The sequence below is a fragment of the Mustela nivalis genome (assembly GCF_964662115.1).
Source record: "Mustela nivalis genome assembly, chromosome: 5".
Classification (NCBI taxonomy): Eukaryota; Metazoa; Chordata; class Mammalia; order Carnivora; family Mustelidae; genus Mustela; species Mustela nivalis.
The window spans coordinates 21,475,157-21,500,311 of record NC_139024.1 but is presented as its reverse complement, the minus strand read 5'-3'; the positions used below and the strand labels follow the sequence as shown (position 1 = coordinate 21,500,311).

Genomic DNA, 25,155 nt, shown 5'->3' with positions numbered 1-25,155 from the left:
GGAAACCGCCATTCTGATAACGGTAATGGCAGGAGAGAAAAATTAGTCGCATTATTTCTTGTTGAGGGAAGGACTGACTGACTGACTTTTCCCCAGACAGAAGGGGTTCTCTTCCACACCATACTCTGCCTGGTTTCTGTTTTTCCTTCTGTGGAGAAAACAATTCTAAACCTTTCTCCAGTTCTTCTGATCAATGGTAGGTAAGTGCAAATAAAATTAGCGCGTTATCATCTCCATAGCAACTCAACAGGATCAGATAACTCTATTCTCTAACAGAAAATGCTTTCTTCTTTTTAAAGAACCATTTCTCCTATAAAGTTAAAAATCCTAATCTACCAGAATATAATATCTAGGAATACAGAAGACAACGGGACTTTTGAAAGAAGTATAAAAGTGGTTTTTAGAAAGCAGCTTCCTTATTATTATACCATTTGGTGTTCATGATAATTCGATGCTGCGACAGTACACCATTTTAGACTAACTTACCAATGGCCTTTGTATAATGCCTTGCACCAAGCAGAAGTTCAGGAGCCCGATACCAAAAAGTCACAACTACTGGATCCAAATCTGCCAGTGGCTTTAGAGGAGAATTGAATAATCTGGCAAAACCCATGTCAGCTAAAAAAAAAATGAAACAAATTAAGATAAAACTCAGTTTGGCATGCTACTAGAACCATGCAAGGTTGAGGACAACAGCCACTAGCCTTATAAAGCAATCCTTTTCCTCCCTTTTCAACCAGGGGTCTGCACCAGGCACCAGATCCCCCCTTCGGAGGTAGATATTACTACTGTGCCTATTTTACTGAAAAGGAAACTTAGGCTTAAAGATAGTCTGACTTGCCCAAGGTCATAGAGCTAGTAAATGACACAGAGTCATAATGAGAAGCCAGGTCTGACTTCAGACCCCTGGCTTTCAGAAACATTGCAATAATCTTAAATTATTTTATAAAATTGAAATAGTCTACAAGTTTCCAGGATTAATTACGACCCCTGTATGCCTGTGCATCTAAAGGCTGACTGTATCTTAGTTTGGTGTGAGTTGGAGTTGTTTCGTGGACACATGAAAGCCAATTTGCACACATTTCTTCCCAATTCTGAATTCACTGATGTCATGCTGGTGACTGGAAATTGGCTATGATGGAATATTTGCATCCTGAAAAACAGCAAATGCTACAAACTGGGGCTTTTTAACCTCAGAGAGTCACTGCTGTATAATTACTAGCACATCATAAACATGTTTCCAAGAACATTCCACACAATATGTACGACATAATCCTATAATTCAGGATTTAACAAAGGTCTATATCAAAGCTAACAGATTTAGATTAGAGATGTACACAAGTAGTAGAAAGAATAGTTATTACCATAATAAGTTCCTGGAGACTATTTAATTTTCTTAAGATTTCTAAAGAACAAATACCTTTTTTCCTCCTCTCTCTCTGCCTGCCTCTCTGCCTACTTGTGATCTCTCTCTGTCAAATAAATAAATAAAATCTTTAAAAAAAAAAAAAAAAGAACAAATACCTTTTATCTATCAAGCACTTTAGAGTTTAAAGATGGTTTTCACACATATCATCTATCACTTCATCTGATCCTCATACGAAAGCTGGCTTAGTATTTTGTTCACCACCTCTGAGATAAAGAATCTAAAGCCCATGGCACTGAAATGACTTGCCCCAGGTCATAGGGATAGACAGTAAAAATGTACTCAAACCATGTTATAATTTAGCACCTGTATTCTTAATCACTGATCTGACATCCAACAGACACGCCCATGTCACAAAGGTAAAATCATGAGAATAAAAGACCTCTATGACTTGAAATACATAATACACACAGTATATTTTGATTGCGTAAGAAATAATGTACATTCTGTAATAGCACATTAAGGTTTCAACTATAGAGAATCATTTAATCTAAAACTGACATGCTATGATATACATTACAATTTTAACTTAGAGTGATTTTGGTTTTTTTGGAGTTTGAATAGTTTACAAGGCTTTCTGAAGATGCTTTGGAGAACACAGGTCATAAAACAGAAAGCTATCCAAGGAAGACTATGCTATGCCTGCTCTTTCTTAACTAAATTGCCCTAGAGCAAACAAAAACATTCAAAATCATTCTACCAATATTACGCCTACTTAAAGCACCGCTTTATGTATTTAATAGATGCTGATTGTTACTGATGGCAAAGTTATATGAAAACCATGTATTTTTAAGTAAAAGCTGTATTTCTCCCCTTATTCTCTACCTTCTTAGTTTTAGACAAGCCTCATCGATTCGCTGCCAGATGAGATTAAGTCCAAAGGAAACAATAAGCATTTTTCAAAAATAACTTTTGTTTATCGTTTGAACTTTAAAGGAGTTTCAAACCCTTTCAAATAATCAGTACTTTAGGGGTGCCTGGGTGGCTCAGTGGGTTAAGCCTCTGCCTTCGGCTCAGGTCATGATCTCAGGGTCCTGGGATCGAGCCCCGCATCGGGCTCTCTGATCTGCAGGGAGTCTGCTTCCCTTCCTCTCTCTGCCTGCTTCCCTGCCTACTTGTGATCTCTCTCTGTATATCAAATAAAATCTTAAAAAAAATAATAATAATAATAAGTACTTTAGACATAAGTAACCAGCCCAAACGTTACTAACAGTTGTTTTCCTAAAATTAGATATGAGTGAAACTGTCCAATTCAATGAACTGCAGAAATAACATTCTGGTGTGAGTGCTAATTAGATAGTATCAAATGAAGGAGAAAAACAGGAAAAGGCAGTGTCTATCACTAAGGGACTTACAGGAGGCTGAGGTGACAAAATACACGGAGTAGATAAAAACAAAAAAGGGTAAGGGCTGTAAAGCTAAAAGGCAAGTTGCCGTGGCTTCTACTAGACTCGATGTCCTTTGAGGGGAGGGCTCATATCTCCTTCCTGGCTTTAACTGGAACAGTGTTTGGCAAACCTCTGCAGAGCTGGACTACATTGAACGTGGGACTTGAGCTGTATTTCTAAAGGGTGAGCCACTGTGAACAGCAAAGGGAGCGAGCAAGCATTTCAGGTGAGGCCTGAAGTCTTTAGGCTGTTGGGGCAGGGGCAGCTGAGGTACAGCAAAGGGGCCCCTGCATTTTCCATTTGCACTTTTATTTTCAAATCCTTTTCAAAAAAGGACTATGTTAAAATGTTAAGCATAGGCATCCATTTCTAAATAAAATTTAGAAACAATTAAATCAACCAGATTGTTGACTGGACTGTTGGCACTGCTTATTGCTTATTTTAACCCTGACTTTATCCCTAATCTTGGATAGAATTACAATCCTAGAACTCTTAACAGGAGGGCAGCTGATGGGCCTGGCTGGAGCCCAGAGTTTATGCTGCAGAGAACTAGAGAACCCTGGGGGTAGCGAGAAGACAGCAAGGGCGACGGACGAGGGGGGAATGAGACAATTGATACAAACCAGGGAGAGCACAGGGTGGAGATGATGAATTTGGTTTGAAACAAAGGAGGAGAGGTTACCAGCAACAAATAAAAGTAAAGATAAAATCAAACTAAGGATTTCGGCTAGGGTGAGAGAAGAGAATCTGAGATTCAGATTGTAAAACGATTTTTAGAGAATCCATGATTTTAAGGGCACAACTTAGCAGTTCCTTAAAGAAGTAATGGTAGAGGGAGGCCATGCCCCAAGCAGGTGCCTAGGGGATCTTGAAGCAAAGGCTAATAGGAGTAAAAACGAATAATAAATAAAGTGCAGAAGAAAAAGCAAAAAGAGTAAATAGAAACAGACCAAGGGAAAAGACAGTCCTGAAGTCAGACTAGTCAGAGGAAGGAATGACTAAGGCGATACAGGAAAATGGTGACTCACTATGGGTCTCTGGCTCTGGTGAGACAGAGGTCATAGGTGACTGTTGGGAGAGCAGTTTCGACAGAGGGATGGAATTAGAGGACAGATTATAACAAATTAGGGTGAGTGGAACCCGTGAGTGAACACTGTGTGTTCTAGAAGTAGAGGAACAAGGGGGAGAAAAATGAACACATGGTAGAGAAAACACAATGGATATGAGAAGATTTATTCTAGCATTGGGAATAGGGTTATCAATGTTTAAAGGTGATGAGGAGAAACCTGGGAAGCGGAGAGTGGAGACACAGCAGTATGAGAACTTAACTACAGCAGGAAGATATTTAGAACCTGGGGGTGGGAAGGGGAGGTCACCAGCCTGCACTCAGGAGGGGAGAGTCACTCTGTTGGAGACCCTCTCAAAGGCAGTGCGGTACTGACAGAACGTGGGTGGTGAAGGTACAGCAGACATCTTTGATATGGCTGGGCAGCAGCGCTGGTAGGGAAAGAGACGCCAGACGTGGAATTTAAGTTTTCAGAGATGCTGTGTAAGCTGCAACCTCTCTAAAGCCAGTTCCCCTACTTGCTCACATCCACCAGGCGGGGGGTTGAGTAAAGTAAGTGAGGTAACATGTGACGGCATTTACCAATGGACAGTGAACTGTCTACGTGACAGTCCCTCACAGGGAAGGCTACCATCACTACCCTTTCCCTTTCACCAATGTCTAGCAAAAAGTAGGGACTTGAGTGCCTACAAGAATAAAGTGTGAGCATGAAACAGGAGCAAGTGAGAAGTGGTGGAAAGGGGGTGGGAGTGCGTGGAAGGGGGTACGGGAAGGAAAGCAGCTACTTGGTTCTTAGTGACCACAGACAATGTTTTTTAGGACTGTGAATCTCAGTAAACTCAGCGTAGAGGTATAAAGAAAGGGAACGTGGTTTAAAACAGCTTTCTCTGGAATTGGGCTAGCAAACTAATTGAAGAAGTAGAAAACCAAGAAGCAGGCAGGCTCAGTTGCAGGAGGACAGGATGGATAGGTAGCAGGTCAAGTTAGCATGATTTCACATCACCCCTAGTATGATATATTGGGACAGCAAAGAAAGCAGGTTGATGAAACAAAATTTCTTTTAAAATCTTTCTAAAAACCATTGAACATTTAACAAATGTAATTTCTATTAAAAAAAATCAGAATAAAGCATTTCTTTAGCTTATTTTCTCCCCCAATATGTCATGGGTATGAATGATGCCAATTTCTCTTAGAACAACCTTCAGGGTTACAAAGGAAATTTTAATATATAGATAGGATTCTTGCTGGTGCCTTAACCTAAGACCACCACCAAGTAAGACAGTCTATAATGATATGTATTCATTTGGAAAAAATATGTTGGTACCTGGCCCAGGGATGCAGGGGGCAGGGGACAGGTATCTGGGAAGATTTGTGTATTAGATCAGGTGGCAGAGAGGCATTCAGGAAAAGAACACTGGTGAAGGTGAGACAAAAGCAAGACTTAGCAGATTATGTTTAGGGTAATATGCAGAACAGTAATCACAGCATAAACACAAGCTTAGGTACTGTATGGTTATGAAGTTTTCGTTTCGGGCTTGCTTGCCTGAGCTTAGAATCACAGAACCTTCTTTGGGGAATAAACCTAAGGAGTTTTATAAATTATTTCTCTACATTCCCCAACATATTTCCTAAAAATATAATGAGGAAATCATGTGAAAATTAGCTACTTAAACAAGAGTCTTAAAAAGGGGACACCACCTTTGCAGCCGCTACAGTATCTTAAGAAATTATTTTAGAAATAATTACCTACCTATTTTGACTCTCCCCCTTTCAGGACCTTCTCCCATTACTAGGATATTTGCTGGTTTCTAGAAATAAAAATAGAGCATTCAAATTACTATGTTTATTCTTTTGACATGCTCTAAAATGGAAAGAAGTTCTTAAAATATGAAAATACCATTTCTATATTTGCATCAAAACCGTAAGAGAATATTAAGTACCCTCTATAATAAAAGCATTTGACATACTTGAAGTTAGCACTAAACTTCTATAAACATCACTGCTTTGAAAACATCTTATTTTCAAAATTATATCATACAACTAATTATAAAGAAATCGAAGCTATCATTTCTGTTTACTCCATGGAAGTAACAAGTAATAATAATTTTTTTAAAAACCTACACATACTATAAATTACTGCCCATAACTAAGAGTTTTTGTGGTTGAAAATTTTTATGTAAAATTTCCACCCACATCACTGCCTTCATTTAAATGGTTCAAATGGAATATTCCTTGCTCGATATTTCTAAACTACTATAGGGAAGCGTGATCAACATTCACGAGACTCCATTAAAATCCGTACGCAAAGTGAGAAATTCCAAATAGAATTTCAAGATGTAAGAAAATAAAAACCAGGACTAATACAGAGCTCTATAAAGAAAAGAATGAGCTGCAAATGTATACACTGTTTTTTAAGTCATCCTCATTTGTAAATCTTTGGAAACAGAGGAACTGTGGAAACAGGCTTTTGGGCAAGTCAGTCCCCTCTGAGAAAATAATGATTTTCTCATAGGGAGAAAATTTATGATTCATTCGTTCAATCAATGAATATATTTTTAACATCTTCTAGGGAGAAAAAAAAACATTAACAATTAAAAGGAAACACAAGCGCAATGATGAACCAAATTTGTAACCTCCAAATGCTCATTACATAAGTAGAAAGAAAAAACAAGAGCTCTGTATCTTAAAAGCTAATGTCATTTATGAGTTACAGACAGAAGTGAGGTCTTGGGTTAGAGGTTAAACCAGATTACTTTAAATCCCCTCCAATTTGCTGGCTCTTTTCAAAGTTTCAAGGAAAACAATAAGCACTTAAAAAAAAAAACCAGCTCAAAGTCAGAAGTGATTAATCAGAGTTTCCATTGTTGAGGGAAATATTCATTGGAGGTGAGGGCAAGGGTGCTTTCCATTAGCCAGATCCCGAAAAATGAACAGGAACTAGCATGGTAGAGTAGAAGGGTAAGAGAAGGGCAGGAGGGGAAAAAGGCTATGAATGACGTAGGCTTAGGAGACGGTAACCTGGACAGAACTCTGTACAGAAACCAGAGGACTCATGTTGGGGGTGGTAAAGTGAACCTAGACTTGGGACAGTCTTAAATGCCAGGTGAAGTAATCCGACCTTTATGTGACAGGAGTGAGGTGACAGGAAAGGGGGCATTGTCAGAACTAGGCTATGTCCAAGGTCTTCTCGGCTGAAACAGAGTACGTGGTGTGGAGCTCAGGAGTAACACTGTGAAGGAGAAATTAGCAGGACTTTGCATCTAGTTGAAGTCAGAAGACTAAGACAAAGGGTGATAAAAAAAAAAATTTCAGCAAGGTTTTGAGTTTTTGCAACTGAAAGGATGATGGTGCCTTTATTACGGAAAAGTTATGAGAGGCCCTAGTCAGGGAGGGGAAAACAATGTGAGATGCCTAAGTCCCACTAGCCAGGGGAATGGAAATAGGAAGGTTTGGATTTGAAAGTCATTGTCACTGGAGTATGATGACTGAAGACGACATGAGACAAAATTAGTTTATCACAGCCAAAAGAGAAAAGAGCACTAGACAAAACCCAAACCCGCAAGGTTCAAGTCTGACAACAACTTATCAACGATCCATTATAGATAAAACACAGTACCGCAGACTTTCTGGGAAGAAAGAAAAATAAAACATGACGCTCTTAATTTCAAATAGCTTTCAAATCTAGTAGGGAAAGACAGACAAACTGATTTTTAGAATATCAGGCAGGTTACAAAAAGTACCAAAATAAACCAAAAGTAAGTAGAAGTAAAAAGATAACGGTAAGAGCAGAAATCTATGAACAAGACGGTATTTATGAAGCCTCTAGGACAACTACTCCAAAAGAAGAGAAGGTACAAATAAACATTACAAATTACAGGAGTGGCCATAAAAACAGGTCCAATGGAGGTTAGGATAGAACCCCACAAAGAACTTTGTATCGATTAATTTTAAAATGTGTACAAAATAGACCAAATGAAAAAGATGTAACGAACAAATTGACTCAAAATGAATTATAAAAGCTTAAGAAACCAATACGTGCTAAATAAATTTAAAGTTAAAAATCTTCTTACCAAGAAAACACTGGACCTCAAATCATCACAAAAGCAAGTTCTCCAAATTTTCGATGAACAAATTGTTCAATCTATTCAAACATTTGCAGAGAATAGAAAAAGAGGGAATGCTCCCATTACATTCTAGAAGGCCAATATAATCTTGGAAGAAAACCCAAAGTATGAGAAAGAAAAATTTCAGGCCAACCTCATAAATATAGATACAAAAATACTCATGAGTATAGATGTAAAAATATTGAACAAAATATTATTAAGTCAAAAGCTACTAACAGGAATTCCAGGATAGCTTAATGTGAGAAAACCTCTATATGTCCTTCACCCCCTTAGCATATTAAAAAAGAAAAATAATATAATTATCTCGATAGAGGCTCAAAAAGCACTTGACAAAACTTAACACCCATTCATGATAAAAATCTCTCAGCAAGTTAGACTAGAAAAGTACCTCCTTAACCTGATAATGGGTATGTATCAAAAACTAAGAAGTAGCATGGGAAACATTCTCTTTAAAATTGGGACTAATGCAGAGATCCCTACCATTACCACTTCTAAAATCAACATCACAATGTAAGTCTAGATATATAAAGCATTAATTAAAGGAATATGGATTGGAAAGGCAGTAACAAAATTATTCTCTGAAGATGACATGATTATTTACATAAAATTCAAAGTATTTACAGACAAATTACTAGCAATAGTAAGAGAGTTTAGTAGGATGCTTGACTAACTGAACAATATGAAAAAGCCAACCGTATTTCTATATATCAGCAAAAAAAAAAAAAAAAAAAAAAAAAAAGGTAGGAGGGACACCTGGGTGTCTCAGTGGGTTAAAGCCTCTGCTTTCGTCCCAGGGTCCTAGGGTCAAGCCCCACATCAGGCTCTCTGCTCAGTAGGGAGCCTGCTTCCCCTGCTCTCTCTCTGCCTGCCTCTCTGCCTCCTTGTAATCTCTGTCTGTCAAATAAATAAATAAAATCGTAAAAAAAAAAAGGTAGGAAATAAAATTTTTGAAAGGCAGCACTTCTATAGTAATAAAAAACTATAAGGTTCCTAAGAATAAATACACTAAAGGAGGTACAAGATTTTTATAAAGAAAATCTTGAAACTTGTTCTTAAATATTAGTAAGTCCTAAGTAAATATTAGTAAGTCCTAAGTAAATTAAGAGGCCAGCTTATAGATAAGAGAACTCTATAAAGACATCAATTTTCCCCATACTTATCTGTAAATTCAATTCAATTTCAATTCTAATTCCATCTAAGGTGTGTGTGTGTGTGTGTGTGTGTGTGTGTGTGTGTGTAAACTTGAAAAGCTGATTTTAAAAAGTGGAAAATAAAATGTATGTCTAAGAGCAAAGACCTAAGGTTGGCCAAAATAGTCATGAAGTACTAGAGGTAGGGGATGAGGAGAAGCACCTGGCTGGAAACAGGACATCACAATTTATTTTAAAGCCAGTAACTAAGACAGTGTTACACTGATAGAGAGAGAAAGAGAGACATATAGATCAATGGGATAGAATGGAGAGCCCAGATAGCACCATGATACTGGGAGAAGAGGAACTTCAAGTCAGTGGAGAAATGAGGAACCATTTACTAAATGCTGGTGGCACAAGAGGTCATCCAAGTGGGGAAAAAAATAAATAAAATGAAAGCTCACCTCGTACCATACACACAGTTTCAGGCAGATTAAGGATTTAAACATGAAAAACAAAACTTTAAAACTGTGGAGGGTAAAGGAGATTGCAGAGAATATCTTTCTGACATTGGAAAGAAAGGTATTTCTTTCATGTAGGAAAGAATTCCTTAAACAAGATTTAAAAAAATCATAAAAGAAAAGACTGATAAATCTGGCTATTAAAAATAACTTTCGGGGTGCCTGGGTGGCTCAGTGGGTTAAGCCACTGCCTTCGGCTCAGGTCATGATCTCAGGTTCCTGGGATCCAGCCCCACATCAGGTTCTCTGCTCAGCAGGGAGCCTGCTTCCTCCTCTCTCTCTGCCTGCCTCTCTGCCTACTTGTGATCTCTCTCTGTCAAATAAATAAATAAAATCTTTAAAAAAAAAAAAATAACTTTCAAGGGCGCCTGGGTGGCTCAGTGGGTTAGGCCTCTGCTTTCAGCTTGGATCATGGTCTCGGGATCCTGGGATCGAGCCCCACGTTGGGCTCTCTGCTCAGCAGGGCGCCTGCTTCCTCCTCTCTCTCTGCCTGCCTCTCTGCCTACTTGTGATCTCTCTCTGTCAAATAAATAAATAAAATCTAATAAATAAATAAAAATAAATAACTTCCATGATGCCTGGGTGGTTCAGTGGGTTAAGCCTCTGCCTTCGGCTCAGGTCATGATCCCGGGGTCCTGGGATCAAGCCCTGCATGGGGCTCTCTTCTCAGTGGGGAGCCTGCTTCCCCCTCTCTCTCTGCTGCCTCTCTGCCTACTTGTGATCTCTGTCAAATAAATAAAATCTTTAAAAAATTTTTAAAATAACTTTTAACCATCAAAAATAAAGAAAATTAAAAAACAAAGCACAAACTGCCAGAAGTATTTGCAATACACATCAGTAACAAAAATTTTGTGTCCAGAATAAAGAACACCCACAAGTCAATATAAAAACAATCTAATAGAAAAATGAGCAAAATGTCCAAACAGGCATTTAACAAAAGAAGAAACATTTTACCCGTAAGCATATGAAGATGCTCAACCTCATCGATCACGAGGGAAATGCAATTAAAATCACAGTGAGATACCATTTTACACCTAATATATGGGTTAAAAATTAAGAACTATTGAGTAGGAAGTAGGTCAGGAGGAACTCCAATACATTGTTAGTAAGAGAATAACTTGGTACAGCTTCTTTGGAAAGCAATTTGGCATCATCTTGCAAACCTGAACAATTACATACCCTTTGACTCAGTAATTCCATTTTTAGACACACCAGAGAATGTTCATAGCAGCATAGATTGTAACACACACACACAAAAAATCTGGACACAACCCAAATTTCTAGCTAATAGAAAAATGGAGAAATTAATTTTGGTAGAATCACACAATGAATTTTAAAATAGCAGTGAAAATTTGGCAGTTACTAATAAAGGTTAAAAAAAAAGTCTGAATCTTGGAAGCATAATGTTGAGTAAAAAAAGCAAGTTTAGAAGACTATATACAGCAGAATGCCATTTTCATAAACCTTAAAAACCAAGCAAAGCTAAAGAATATACTGTACAGGCACACATACAAATGGGATAAACTTATTTTTAAAAAAGGAGTGAATAATGGATTCAAAGCTTAGGATATTTATTAATGTCTTCAGGAGGCAGGAGGTTGGGAATGGGGGGGAGCATAAACAGAAGCAAGCTATCAGTAATGTCCCAGTTACTGGGGTAAGTGACAAGCTCTCGACTGTTAGGCTTTTGTAAGGTACATAACATTCCAAATACTCTTTTTTGTATATATCATATATTAGGAAAATAATAAAGACAAAAAACAAAGCGAGGAATGGGGATATGCATTGCTGGGAGGGTGTCATTTTCAAGAGTAATAAGCACTATTTTAAATGGCTCAGAGAATGCCTTCTTTTGAGAAGGGACCTTTTGGGATAAGACCTGAAGAAAGTAGAGTTAATAAGCTGCTGTAATCTAAGGGAAGAGTCGTCTAGGTAGAGGGAAGGGGAAACTGAATGGTTAGAGACAGGAGCTCGCCTGGTGAACTGGGGACCTGCTAGGGAGAACCGTGGGCATCAGGAAGCACAGGATAAGGTGCTGAGGATTCCAGAAAAATCTGGAAAGCCAACAGAAGGCTTGCTTGCTGTTCCCGATGGTTCTGCTTTTGGCACAAGTCATCGGAATACCAGAATTCGGTAGGTTCTCGAGCACCGTCTGGTACATGCTCTGAGAGTAGGTGAGGGCTCCCACGAGATTTGCAGAAGGGCAAGGTCATGGTGCAGAGCAGTGAGGAGAAGCCTTGGTGAACTTGCAGGCTGGCTAGCTGGAGAAGGAGTGAAGAGGTCAATGTGGCTGGAGTCAATGAGACAGTAGGAGAGTTAGCACAGGAGAACCAGTGGAGAGATACAGTGAAGCTTATCAGTCATACAGAATGACACAGGAACTTGGAAAGACAAGGTTTTACATGACTAGAATTCACATCACTCTATTATATATTACCTTTTGTCCTACCCATAATTCTCATAGGTTGTACAATATGGATTTTGCCATTTTGCCAAATCTCTGATAGAAGGATATGGAGAGACTATCATTTTCTGTAACACACATTTCTATAATGTTTGACTTTGTATTTTTTGGTATACATTAGAGAAACAGGTTTTTTTTTTATTTTTTTAAAGATTTTATTTATTTGACAGACAGAGATCACAAGTAGGCGGAGAGGCAGGCAGAGAGAAAGAGAGAGAGAGGAGGAAGCAGGCTCCCTGCTGAGCAGAGAGCCTGATGTGGGGCTCGATTCCAGGACCCTGAGATCATGACCTGAGCCAAAGGCAGAGGCTTAACCCACCGAGCCACACAAGTGCCCCAAGAAACAGTACTTTTTAATAAAAAAATAAATAATGCTGAGAGAAATAAAAGGTGCTTTGAGGAAAACAAGCCAACGAAAAACCCTGTGAAGGAGCAACTAAGGTAAGAAAACAGCATTAGGGTTCTAGAAGCTAAGAGGGCTTGAAAAGGAAGAGGTGGTCTTTAGGTGCAATAGAATGAGAGATGGGAAGAGACAACTTCTGCCCATTTAGAGACACCATAAATGAGACCCTAATAAGCAGAAAGAAGGTAAAGGCAGAAGTAGAGTATACTCTTGAAGGCCTTAGTAGGAATAGACTCTCCGAGATATAAAAATTCTTCAGGGGTCTGGCTGGCTCAGTCAGAAGGGCATGCAACTCTTGATCTTGGAGTCATGAGTTCAAGCCCCCCCACTGGGTACAAAGATTACTTAAATTAACAAAACTTAAAAATTATCAAATTATCAAATAAACCACCTTACATACCCTTTGCTACATTATTTGTAATTCCTAAATTTTGAGCTTAAACCCTTTCAAAATAAATCTGTAAGATAAAACACAAAGTATGTGATGCAGAAGCAAAGCTGCTTCACATAAGAAATGAAAATAGATTATGAGCCTTTGAATGGGAGAAGAGCAGGAAGCTGGTCTCCGATCACTGCCAGCTAACTCTCAGAAGTTTGTGCGGTCGTGTTCTATAGAAACAGGGAATGTGAGCACCACAATGGAATGAGGTTACAGAGAGAGACAGAGAAAAGAGGATTCTAGCCGGTACCGAAGTTTGTAAGGAATACCTTTAATAGAAGATACTTGAAGCCTATGGAAGCTCTAAGTGTGGGGTCCCCCTGTAGAGCGTGAGGTGAGGGCAGAGGCAATGACGTGGTTGAGGGGAGCAGTGGCTATAAGCTCTTTTGTACAACCTAAGAAAGGAACCCAGGACTTGGCGGTATCCACAGAGAAAGGCTGCCATAGTCAAGTTAAGACCCAGAATTGCACAGGAAGTCATTTTTAAATACGCACCCCTTAACTGGGATTACATGCCCCCCCCCACCGCCAGAACAAGTAAATAAATATTCAGGTCACATGATATGTGATTGTTTCAAAATAACAATGATAACAACAAAGCATCATTATATGCATCATTAAAATACATTTACATTTTCAAAGCATTTTCATATCAATCATTTCCTTGAAATACTCAAGGGCCTCCAGGTCTGGGGCAAGTCTCAGAGCGCCACCTGATCCTCAAGGTTCCAAACCAAGTCACATTTACAGATATCATGCTTCATTTTCAAAAGACTAACTTTAATAGTGATTACTTTAAGTGAAAGTATATGCTTTAAAAAAATAAATTAAGCCAACTGCAGCTCAAGCACACGCGCCCACACCCACGCACAACCTGAAAGAACTTAAGAGAGGATACCAAAGTTGTTCTGACCTACTTACATCCCAATTAACACGGACGACGCTTTACTAAAACTCCTCTTACTGTGAACACAAAATGCCAGCTGTGAAAGAAAGTGATACTGCTGGGTTTGCACACTTTTGTTACCATAGCAACAGCAGAAATGGCAGGAATTGGATGCCTCACATTTAAGTTATCAGCAATAAAATCAGATAGACAAATCAAGGCTACAGGGTTCGATTCGTTTAAATTGTACTTTAAAGGCAAAAGTCAGGGAGGTCATGTGACAATGTGATTACTTAGAAACTATTCTCGAAATAATCAGCATTTTAGCAAAATTTAGCTAATTCTGAAGTTACATTCAGGATGCTTTGCATGTACTTTGGATTTGCTTTCTCCGTCTATAGAATCAATTTTCTCCCCACAGGTTTAAATTTATTTTAGTTAATTGGCACCTCATAAAAGAACAGCCTAAAGATACACAATTATCCTTTGCTATATTTTCTTTGTACTCCCCACCCCAGGACATTTGCAACGAAAATATGAAGCCACAAGATGACTCTTACCAGCACCAATAAAGAAGACAGGAAAACACAAACACAATTGTCTACAATCCTGAATAATAGGGACAAAACCAATCAGAGTATCAGTCAGGCTCATTTCTGAACAATGAATACCGCGGGCTTCATATGGATGGCTAGAACTATTCTTTTACTTCAATATACTAGTGGCACCACTCTCCTCACATTTGATAGGGAAGTACATTCCCGGGAGAAAACCTTCCATTTATGTTCTTTATACCGTTTTCCATTGTTCACCCTGAACAAAAAAGATTCTGTGTTGAAACAAATTGCGCAAAGAACGAGTGAGATATATGTGCTTTGTTTCCTTAGCAAAGACAACGGTCATTTGCTAAGAGCCTCAGTTTAACATAACTGTATATGCCTTAAAATAACCTTCTTGATAGTATAAAAAAAGCAGTATCTGCTTTTTCTAACTGAAAGAAATACGAAGATTTCGCTTTTACAAAAAAGGTGAGAAGCGAAGATCGTCATCAGCTTTGTTGCACAGGAGCCCTCCTGGTGGCCGTGGGTCCCGCGCAGGGAGAATGGCCCGCCAGCTCCTTTCCCCACGCAGGACTCAGCATCAACCTACCACGGCTTGCAACTATGAGCATCTGGGCTTTCTCGGGATTTATGATGTGCATCTGGTAGCAAGATGTGTCCTAAGGCATCAGAAACGCCTGAGGGAGGTTATTTCTTGGCTCTAGGAAAGCTCAAAAACTTCCATAAAAATTAATGGTTACCATTTCTTTACTCCATTTCACCCTACAAAAGATTTCATAGGAACATTCTACTTTGGGATACTGGTAAAAACCCATAGAGGTTTTTTTTTTTTTTAATCCCAATTTTAGTTTATTTTAGAGTTTCAGCAACCATGCATATGCTAATGACACTCAAATCTATAACCACAGGTCTCTAATCGTCGATATAGCTTAGAGTTAGGTCAATGGTAGGTTGGCTGTCTCCAAAGTCATCTCCACTTGTTCAACCAGATTTTTTACTGCCTCTTTTTCTGGTATTCCTTTCTCAGTCAACAAAAGCAGAAGTCTGAACACCCTGTCCTTTATTCCTCAAATCGAATTCTCAGATCTGATTATCTCCCTTTCTAAATATTCAGCTACTATTTCCGCTCCTGTCTATCTTGATTACCTCTGCCAGGTCTTTGTGACTTCACCACCACCTGATTATGTGTCTGCCATCCCGGCACCCTCACACCAATTCTCCAAAACCCTGTCTCAGTGGTCTCTGTTAAGCAAAAACCTGACCAGCTCAGCTCCAAGCGGTCACAGGTGAAGCCCTCACTTCTGAACATGATGGTGAAGAATCACCACAGTCGGGTCCTTACTCTTCCTTTCTGCTTCGTCGTTCACTTCTCGCTTCGTTGTTCACTTCTCGCTTCGTTCCAATGATACCAACATGCTTGAAGTTTCTTACCCCATGCTCCTACTACCTGGAATGCTGCCCTGCATATCCCCCTTTTCGTTTTATAAATTTCTATTCCTCCATCAGAGTCAGCTCAGTGTGAGTCCTCTCAGATCGCCCCATCCAAACTGGTCAGACATCCTCCTGTGTTCACTACCTTACACATAGCAGATCCCTGACTATATCTCATAATGTCTTTTTTTTTTTTTTAAACATTTTTTTAAGATTTATTTATTTATTTATTTGACAGACAGAGATCACAAGTAAGCAGAGAGGCAGACAGAGAGAGAGGAGGAAGCAGGCTCCCTGCTGAGCAGAGAGCCCGATGCGGGGCTCGATCCCAGGACCCTGAGATCATGACCTGAGCCGAAAGCAGAGGCTTTAACCCACTGAGCCACCCAGGCGCCCCAGTCTTTTTTTTTTTTTTTAAGATTTTATTTATTTATTTGAGAGAGAGCACATGCATGGGGGGAGGGGATGGGAAGAGGAAGAGGAAGCAGCAGATTCCTCCTTGAGACAGGAGCCCAACAAAGAGCTGGATCCCAGGACCTGGAGATCAAGCCCTGAGCCGAAGGCAGACACTTAACCAACCCAGGCCCCTCCATCAGTTAAGCCTTGTTGTTATGTGATGATCCGTCTGTGTTTCTTCCCTACCCTACCTTCACTGAGGGAGGGGACTGTATTTCATTTATGTGCGTAGTCCCAGTGCCCAGCATAGCTCCTGGTACATATTAGATCAAAATCTGTCTGTAAAGCAAATATTCTGAGTCTGTGAGCCACCACTTCCCCCACAGAAATTCAGTTATAAATGAACCATCTACTTACAATGACAATTAGGTTCCATAGTTCTATAAGCTTCCTACTTTGGCTATATTGTGGATGAAACAGGCCTTTGTATTCAGAGAACCTAACCACTGTTCGAACTGCTGTTTCTAAGCAGAAATGCCTTCCCAGTTCAAAATTATTTATCTACAACGAGATGCAGGCTATCTGTAGCTCAGGAGCCGTCTGCAGTATTAAATGCTGTGATTCATTTCATTTTGCCTTAAAATTGTCTGGAGGCATCTGTAATAGGTTAATCTGAATAACCCCTGTTCATCAAACCTTGGTGTTCACAGTAAACAATGCCTGCCAACCCAGCCGGCACAACAGTTAACAATGCACTTCTTTGTTTTTGCCTTTTAGGAGTGGTTACAGGCCTGGACAGCAGAGATAAGGTTTTCTTTTCTCTAACAAGAACCAATAAAAAGCAGCCATTATGAAAAGCTTAATGCAAGACAAACAACAGGTATCTAGAAGACTACTTAGCTAACTAACTGCAAGGTCACTAAGAGTACAATCAAGATAAATCCTACACTGATGGCAATGCCAGGACTAATGCTACAAAGACACTCAGATTCTATCCTTCTCATTAACGAGTACAATCTGTCCTCAGAGGAGCCATGCCGGTAGGAAGAAGTTTTCTATTTACATCTGTGGCATTCATATTTAAGTCAAATAATTCAGTCTTACTATCATGAGACACTAAGAATGGCAAAGGCTCGGCTCCTCGCTCCGTTTCTCCGCCATGGTGGTATGTGCGGTTGACTGCTCCCGGCCATGTCTTCTCACCAGACTTTTCAGGATCAAGCGCTTCCTGACTGGGGAGCAAAAGCAGAGTCGTCCCATGCCCCCCGGCATTTGGATGAAAACTGGTGATAAAATCTGGAGCAGCTCCAAGAGTAAATAGGAGAAGAGCCAAGCTGGGTCTAGAAGGGACAGCGCAAGAGACAGCACGTGCTCACGCTGCACGCGGGTCACGTGATCACGCTGCACGCGGGTCACGTGATCACGCTGCACGCGGGGTCACGTGCTCACGCTGCACGCACGCGGATCACGTGCCCCCATCCTATCACTCTGTAAGCATCACGCCTACCTCAACAATAGACATGTTTTATAGGGGAGGGTGGATGGCTGTTCTCTGCTGGTTCAGCAATAAATAGGGGCAGCCTTTGGTTTGGGGGGGGGGGGAGGTCAGAGGTAGAAATTATGAAAATGAGCCCTCTCTTGTGACTCATGAAGACAGGCAGGTGAAAGACCTACAGCCTTACCCAAGTCCCATGTCTCCCTGACACTGGCAGACGCAGGCAGGATCAGAACTCAAGTCTCTCAGAAATGCACCACAGACTGGGGTTATGAGAACAAAACCACATCTGGAAAATGCACAACACTTGATTTATGGCCCTCACCTCTAGAAGCCTTCTACTCAGATGAGTGCTTAGTTGAGAATATGGTCACCCAAAATAATCATCATACGCAATCTCCCAATGAAATAAATCATCAGTCCGTGCATGTCAGATCCCCTTTTGATGATTACACCATCATTCTCAATGAGGGATGAGTGCTAGTCACATAGGATGCTTGTGGTAGTGATTACCCTGGTATACGCATTTGTCCAAAGTGATCAATTTCTAACTAAAATGGATACATGTTATTGTTTGTGAATGCTACCACAGTAATACTAATTTAATGAAACAAGATACCTGAAATGATTCTTCAGTTTTAAATGCAGGCCTCAAAGTGTTGGGGCTCCTGTCTGTAGCTCTTGGTTCTTAACCATCCTGCCATTCCTGCCACTGTGGAACAGATCTTGACTATTGCCTCTTGGCAACTTTGTAGTTAGTTTGGCAAACCACCCTCTAGATACAGATATCAGTACAGGCTACTAAAACTTCATGCAGAAGTCAGGGATCATCACAGGAGCCTGTCCCTGAGCTGAACCTGAAGAGGTCTCAACCCCTATGAAGTGGGCCCTCTTGGAAGTGTGATTCTTAGTGTCTATCACCTGTCTATGGAACAGATGGCGCAGCATTTCACTCCAGCTCACACTGACAGATGTGTAGGACTGTGCAGAAAGCTCCTGTGACTGGGGTATGGGTGTGCATGACGGAAAAACCTGTCATGGCCAAAAAAAAAAAAAAACAGCACAGGGGTACTTGGGTAGCTCAGCTGGCCAAGTGTCCAACTCTTGATTTTAGCGCAGGTCATGATCTCAGAGTTGTGAGATCAAGCCCCACATCCGGCTCCATGCTAGGCCTTAAAATTCTCTCTCTCTCTCTCCGTCTGGCCCCTATCCTACTCACACACACTCTTAAAAAAAAAAAGAAAGAAAGAAAGAAAGAAAAGACAATCAGAGTCCATATCTAGAAAACACCTCAATAATACTTTCTCACATCTTAAGGTATCCAGAGCACCTTAAGAAACATTATCTCGCCTCGTCTTCACAAGGCCTTACAAACAGGCAGAATGGGAGTCACTGCACAGGGGAGACATCACTACCATCAAAGGCCTTCGGGCTGCAGACATGAACTGCTAAGCTACAGACTCTCCAGGACTCAGCCCCAAGAACTAGTAAAGGACCAAAGGTCACCAGCAGGATCCCCAATATGATTCACCATGACAAGATCTGCAATCGTCCAAGGTCACCTAAACTCGCAAGTCAGAAAATATGCAAGCCATATTTTCCTTTTTCATTGTTAGCTCTGCATTCTAAAAGAAATTACGGTGATTAAGTCATATTAAAATAAATGCTACTTTCTGCCATAATTCTTCAAGTAGCATGTTAACTTAATAAACCAAATAAAAAATAATAAAAGGAAGTCATTCAATCAGCATGATTATTAGAAGGAAAAATAAGTTATTTGAGGCTCTTACTCATTTTGATTTCACTTAAGCAACCTTTTTTAACTGATATTTTTAAATATGAAGACTCGGTAAAAAATATTAGTACTGTTTAAATATAAACAGGGTGAAACACAGCTTACTTTTTTTTTTTTTTAAAGAATAACACCAAGAAGCATGTTCACATGTTTCTAATAGGGCTCTATATTGTAAAGCTGAAAGGGCTATAGTTTTAGGCGAAAGGAATTATGGGAAAGAACCAATTAAAAGAAAGGGCATCCTTGGATTACTGACGGGATCCAGAAGCTTCTACAGAGGGAAATTAGGAGGAATTCAGGAATTCTTGTGCTAAGACTGGGAGACTAACAATTGTACAAAGTACCTATCATTATTCTCATTTTATAAATGAATAAGCTGGGGCTTATAGATCAAGATTAGCTATCTTAGAAATAAAATTTTTTAAGTCTAAGATCTCAAAGCTCCCATTTCATAAGAACTAAGCAAGGCTAAACTCTAAAACATTACTAAAATTCTTCAAAACGCCAGCATGATGGCTGCAATGATATTTTAAGGGGGTTCATTGTGGTATAAAACATTCACCTTGCCGGGCCCTGTTTAGCACAGAGAGAAGCTGTGCTGCATACAGAGATTTCTAGAAAATTCTCCAACCACCGAGCACTTATTTTAATCAAACCTTCACAAAGATGAACAGTACAATACTTCTTCTCCAGCTGAGTGGAAACAGAGGCCATCTTTGACTTTTGGATATTGGTCTTTCATACAGTGATGTTCCTAAAGTGCCTTCAAATGCTCTCTATTAGTTAAAGGACTATAGTATTTCATGCCTCCACATGGTGTCCTTTTACTGCTTCTCAGCCACCTGTTACAACTCAGCAGCACTACCAAATTTTGGTACTGGGAAATTTAAATTTTTCTTTGCATTTTTGCCTTCATTTGACACAAATGCATGAAAAATAGAAATAAGAAAGTAGTACTGATAAGCATAGGCCTCAGACTGTACAACAAAGATGGGATCTCTAGGTACCTGTGCTTCAATAATGGGGAAGGAATGGAGGGGACAAGAGAGGATGCAAAATGAAAGGAATATATACCAAATGTTGAAAACAAATCACTGAAGAATGTTTGTAAAAGGGAAGGGATAACTAGTTCATTATAATATCTTTTAGCTCTTTAGAACCAGAACTATCCCCAAACTCTTGCCACTCAAGCCACTTTTCAACATGGAGAAAATGATACATGACTTCCTGCACTTTCTTATGTTTCCACTAAATAAACAGAGTAGTAACAGGATCCAAATACCATGTAAAAGACTCTTAGAGAATAGCACGGAGGACACTGGGAGAAGGAAGGGAAAAATGAAGCGGGGATATCGGAGGAGGAGATGAACCATGAGAGACTGAGGGTTTCAGAGGGGAGGGGGTAGGAGGATGGGTGAGCCCGGTGATGGGTATTCAGGAGGGCACAGATTGCATGGAGCACTGGGTGTTACACGCAAACAATGAATCATGGAACACTACATCAAAAACTAATGATGTACTGTATGGTCACATAACATAACATAACTAACGTAAAAGCCTCTTTAGAGGTCATGGTAAGCAGCACTGGACATGGTTCCCAATATACACTACCCCCGTCCACTGCCGCACAGCACACACACCCTTGTGTAATCACTCCCCCGCATCCCGAGTGTGGGCTGCACAAATGACTTCTAGTGAACAGGAGACGGCAACAGTAATGGGATGTCCCTTTCATGATTCACTAACAGAACACTTTGACTTCCGTCTTGCTAACACACACTCTCTTGCCTTTTTGTTGGCTCACTCTGGTGAAGAAAACTGCCATGTGCAGAAGCCTACATGGCAAAGAACCAAGGGAGGCCTCCACCTATCAGCTCATGAGGAAATGAATCCTGCCAACAACCACGTGGACAAGATGCTTCCTAGTCAAGGCTTGAGATGATGGCAATCTTTTAAGGAGACTCTGAAACAAAGGATCCAAATAAGCCACACGGAGATTCCTGACCCACAGAAGCTGTGAGATGATAAATGTTGTTTAAGCATATTTAAAGCAACTAAGTTTGGGGCAATTTGTCATACAGCAGTCAGTAACTAATACAGACTTAAAACATACACAGCCAACAGGTCATAAACAATCGAAAATACTGTTGAAAATCAAGTATTCTGCCTGAACAAGCTGGTGTCACGGAAAAAAGTAACAAATCAAAACTATATAGCTCTCTGTCAGTTAGTATGACAAAGTATCCAGAGTCATATATTACACATTTCTCTGTAGCTAGAATATCTATGATACCATTTTCTTTAGTCAACTGAACTATATCTGACTCTAAGTATTGGCAAGTTTATTATTATTATTATTATTATTACTATTAACCTCTAATAGAACAAATAAGTCCTTAAGTCTATAACCAAAGTGACTTTTTGACAATCCTAAAATGTTTAGTAGATGTTAACCAATAACTAAACTCAAAAGATTACTGGACACAAAATTATCTTCTCCTACAACTAGATCTTACAAATTTTCCATGTACCATGTTTGCAGATAATATAGTTACTTGTGCCCATAGACTTCAAAAGAGTACAAATTCACCCACTACTGTGAATGATAACTACCACATTCAAACCCGAAGTTAAAGAGTTTTAGGATGGGATGCTCACAAATATATTTTTTAAGATTTTATTTATTTATTTGGCAGATAGAGATCACAAGTAGGCAGAGAGGCAGGCAGAGAGAGAGGGGGAAGCAGGCTCCCTGCCAAGCAGAGAGCCCGATGCAGGACTCCATCCCAGGACCCAGAAATCATGACCTGAGCCAAAGGCAGAGGCTTTAACCCACTGAGCCACCCAGGTGCCCCCACAAATATTTTTTTAAAAGACAGAGCAGGTCAGGGCCCTGGGGGGTTTACTCAGATCTTTCATTCCGTAAAGACCTAGCATTTATCATGTGTTAGATACTGAGAAATGAAAGTGACAGAGATAGTTTAACTTCTAGTTTAGTTTACGCCACTGATCCAGTAGAAATACTGAGAAACTAAGGAGCCATAAAACCTAGCCACACTATGACTTAGCTAGTATTTCTCTCTTTGATAAAGAATAATAAGCAATTGCCAGATGCTTTGCTGAAATGCAATTCAAGTCCTAACTTAAAACACAAACAATATACCAACACTGGGAATACAAAAATTAGTAAGATATGATCCTTGCGCCCCAGAAGCTCCTAATTTTGAAAAAGGGATAAACTGTATCTTGGCACCCTTCCAGCCTACGAGAATAGTCATCTAATAAAAGTGAGTCATCCTAGATTTCATCTTCTTACTCTTAGCTATATCCTGCTGTAAAATTAAAATACATCTTTCTTCCCTTGGTGTTTACAAGTTCCAAATATTTATAGACTCATGTCTCTACTTCGCTGTCTCTCAGCCAAGATGAATATCTTTAGCTCCTCCCCTCCTTTCCTTTTAAAGCAATTCCTTAATATAAGTAATCTTTTTAGTGACTTCATTTAAATTCTCTATTTCTGTTTTAAATTCTGGGATCCAAATGACACAACTAAATACTATTTCAGATATGTAATCAATCACAATAAAAAACCCCAATCTTCTTTGATGATATAATGCCTCTGTTTGTAGAGTCCAAAACACTGACTTTTTTATTTACTTTTTAAATTTGGGGTGTTATACTATTACATTGCAAATTTATATTTAATGCCTTTGATTGTACGGATCTTGCAGGTTTCTCATGTCAAATGAAAATCTAGAGATGGTACATACTCTGAAACAATGGTAACCAACAAATAGTATAAGGCAAAATTTCTTACAGCAATAGGAAACAAAGCATTAAAAAAAAAACACTCCTGACTAAAACACAACTCTATTAAAATAGGTTCACACACAAAAAAATTTTTCAAATGTCCTCATCATGTTTTTTTTTTTTAAAGATTTTTATTTATTTATTCGACAGACAGAGATCACAAGTAGGTAGAGAGGCAGGCAGAGAGGGGGGGGGAACAGGCTCCCTGCTGAGCAGAGAGCCTGATCCACCATGTTTTTAACACCACATTCATATTTTATATACTTCATATTTCTATACTGACTACAGAATACATCTAAAGTAAACATACAATTTAAATCTTCTACTCCTAAAAATACTTTGGCAGATCCATGACAATACGGTCCAAGTACCAGGATTCAGCATCACTGACAAGAACTAAGCAGGCTGACACGGGGCAGAGTCTCACTGATTCAAAGTTTCAAATATTATTAGTTACTTACTTAAAGAGAAGAGGCATTCAGTGAATGCAAATTATGAATGTGCTATACAAGGTCAGTAACACATTCAGAATATATTTTTTTCAACATCATGCTATGGTTGAGGTAATAATAAAAGTGGCTTCTTTAATGGGAAAAAATTTTTCATTCTGGGGAAAAATATATTCATTCTGTTGTTCCCAATTTTTTTTTTTTTTTTTTTAGTTAACTCTACACCACATGCAAGGCTTGAACTTGCAACCCTGAGATCAAAAGTTGCATGTACTACCCACTGAGCCAGCCAGGCACCCCTGCTGCTTACAAACTTTCAGCACTTAAGAACAAACTCCCAGGGTGCCTGGGTGGCTCAGATGGTTAAGCATCTGCCTTTTGGCTCAGGTCATGATCCCAGGGTCCTGGGACCGAGCCCCACATCAGCCTCCCTGGTAAGACAGGGAGCCTGGTAAGACAAGCCCCCTGCTTGTGCTTGCTGTGTGTGTGTGTGTGTGTGTGTGTGTGTGTGTCAAATAAATAAATAAATAAATCTTGAAAAATAAATAAATAAAATATCTCTAGGCTGGTATCTTTGGCTTCCTTGATCAGGCTCTAACCAGTATCTTTCTGGTCTTAACCACATACTACCACAATTTAGCTTATCCATATTGGAATCAGACAGAACTCCATACTCTTTCTGGGACAATTCAAGAGCTTTCTCCCCTCAGAAGTTTTTACACCCAACACTCCCTTAGGTTACCCTACTTTCTCAAATCTCTACTTATGATATCAGTGTAGCCGAGAGAGGTCTTAGGTGCCAGACTCAAGCTTCACTTCCTTAAGTCTCTATTTCAATTCTACTTATCCTTCAATGTCTAGCTCACGTGGCAGTTCTGTGAAGCTTTCCTTTTTCCTTCTGCCCCTCATAGCCTCTTCTAACCTTGAGGAGCATGTAGTCTGTGCCTGTCACATAGCCACAATCACATTCTTTCTCATCTAGTTTATAGCGCAGCTGTTTGTGCCCATGGCAGATTTCTTCTCTCAGAGTAAAGTCCTGAGGAGAAGCTCTTCCACGCAGTCATCTCTGTACTGTCCCCATCCCTCATGCTTTAAACATACAAGGTCATAATAAGTGTTTATTATAGACAGTGTGTTGAAAGATATAAATACGTTACTTGATCCAAAAGCATACCATAATAATCAGTATTCTTACTCACATTCACTCACTGAGGAAATATTTACTCAGTACCTATTGTGTACTCAGGTACTACTAGCATGCCAAAATGAATCATAGACCCGGCTCTCTCAAGAAGTATATAGTCTAGAAGATGTTCTAAGGTACCTGTATATACTGCTACCATACTAACAGATAAGTATCATAAGAGAAGTA

General features: G+C 39.6%; 1 protein-coding gene across 10 annotated transcripts in view; it reads right to left on the bottom strand.

Moving 5' to 3' along the window:
• Positions 1 to 25,155, bottom strand: part of CDK19 (cyclin dependent kinase 19) — a 167,181-nt gene that overhangs the window by 19,965 nt on the left and 122,061 nt on the right. For 8 of the 10 annotated variants that reach the window (XM_082731965.1, XM_082731964.1, XM_082731968.1 and 5 more), the window contains 2 exons: positions 5,631 to 5,688; positions 487 to 618 (listed from right to left, as the gene is read on the bottom strand). In XM_082731965.1, coding sequence (XP_082588091.1) covers positions 487 to 618; positions 5,631 to 5,688 — 190 coding nt within the window. The remainder of the gene's footprint in view (positions 1 to 486; positions 619 to 5,630; positions 5,689 to 25,155) is intronic. The other 2 variants (XM_082731973.1, XM_082731972.1) reach the window with 1 other exon arrangement.